We start from the raw sequence: 1,584 nt of genomic DNA, 5'->3' as shown, positions 1-1,584 counted from the left end.
AATATGTTAGTAACAAATAAAACCTTGAATGCTCAAAGACTACAAAAATGACTGCAAGAAAAAAAAAAAAAAAAAAAAAAAAAAAAAAAAAAAAAAAAAAAAGGATGGACATGGAAGAAATCACAGAAAGGCAGCTGGGACGATGTAAAGAAAGAAAATGAAGAAATAATATAAACGCCTCTCGACTTCTCACCCCAGCTCTTGTCCACTGAGGATGTCTCTGGAGCTGAAGAAGGCGATGCGGGGGAATCTCAGGTCTTGGTGCAGCATGAAAACACGTACTGGGATGAGGTTGGGGTCACAGAGGTGGTTGATGAAGCGGCTGATGTTGCCGTAGTACCGGGCATCAATACAATACACCTCCCCATCCTGCACGGGAAACACACAAGAAAAGTAAAACCTATTATTTATTTATTCCTAACCTATGCAGCAGAGTTCCCATAAATTTTTACTCCATGGCACAGAATATAAGACTGATTATTTTTGATGAGCTTTGTGTGTGACTGATTTCTAAATGTTAAAAGTGTCCCTTTAGAGTTATTACCAAAGGCTAGAGAAAGTCTGCTGTAAGCTAAAAACTGGGGCAATGTTGTCTAGCTCAGCAGTTGTAGATACAATCTGTTTGCTGACTGCATGAGATCAGGTCTGGTTAGTTATTTACGATATTCATTATACAGGAAATTCCCAGCACTGTCATCTATCTCTATAAAGCAGAAACTGAAAAGCACATTTTAAAAAAGGTTTACCTTGTTGTCTAGGTCAAACAGGTAAGAGTCGTCCTCTCTAACATCTGCCTCTGCGTCAGAAATCAGCTCTCCGACATATCTGTGTGGAAAGAGGGATGAAACTTTTAAACTCTGACTTTTAATATAAGAGCAACCTGTTGTGTGTGTGCAAGGGACAGGTTTCTCTTACTCGCAGATGAAGCTTCCCTGGGGAATATCTTGCAGAGCTCGAACCCCCCAGCCCATCTTCTCGGTCCTGTAGAGCTGAAGACGCACTCTGTTGGAAAAATAGGAAATAATGAAAGTTCAGACTGTAGTAGTCAAGAGGACTAAACAATTTCAAGGTAATCAGTCCGCATACTGATAAAATAACAAAGATATAAATACTGAGCTAAAATATTGGGCTTTTGAGGCGTGTATTGCAAACTGGAAACACTCTCTCACTTGAAGCCCATTAACTTCACAAGGATTGTTCATCAGCTAAACTAGTTCCTGCAATACTCTGTCAAAAACAGAACCATCACATTTTAACCTTTTATGATACACGGCTGACAAACATTATGTTGCACGAGATGCACTTAAAATTCTTACTTGATTCCCGCCTGTACTACCCTGTTCTTGCATGTTCGATAACAGGAACACGCCATGTTGCATTCAAATATAAGTGGAGGTTCAATTTTGTTGAACTCTTGGAGCAGCCGCTGGTCCTGGTAACAGAAGAAAAAAAAGGCAAAAACAAGTTGCAATTACTTTCACTTCTTCAGTTTAACACTGAAATATTCTGTAACCATTGGATTTTAGTCCCTAACCTCACACACATCACTGACTTTCAAACCCAAAAAAAAAAAAAAAAAAAAAA

The 1,584-nt window shown here is 38.9% G+C and overlaps 1 protein-coding gene across 1 annotated transcript in view; it reads right to left on the bottom strand.

Annotated features, from left to right (window-relative positions):
• Nucleotides 1-47: 47 nt before the first annotated feature.
• Nucleotides 48-1,584, bottom strand: part of LOC147819732 (uncharacterized) — a gene marked incomplete at its 5' end in the record, with an annotated part of 8,349 nt that continues 6,812 nt past the window's right edge. Inside the window, 4 exons of the mRNA XM_087171863.1 lie at nucleotides 48-369; nucleotides 747-825; nucleotides 916-1,002; nucleotides 1,317-1,459. Coding sequence (XP_087027989.1) covers nucleotides 190-369; nucleotides 747-825; nucleotides 916-1,002; nucleotides 1,317-1,459 — 489 coding nt within the window. The remainder of the gene's footprint in view (nucleotides 370-746; nucleotides 826-915; nucleotides 1,003-1,316; nucleotides 1,460-1,584) is intronic.

Source organism: Seriola lalandi, unplaced genomic scaffold (assembly GCF_002814215.2).
Source record: "Seriola lalandi dorsalis isolate HSWRI2012SDOR001 ecotype SW California unplaced genomic scaffold, Sedor1 jcf7180002049993, whole genome shotgun sequence".
Classification (NCBI taxonomy): domain Eukaryota; kingdom Metazoa; phylum Chordata; class Actinopteri; order Carangiformes; family Carangidae; genus Seriola; species Seriola lalandi.
This window is presented reverse-complemented; position numbering and strand designations above follow the sequence as displayed.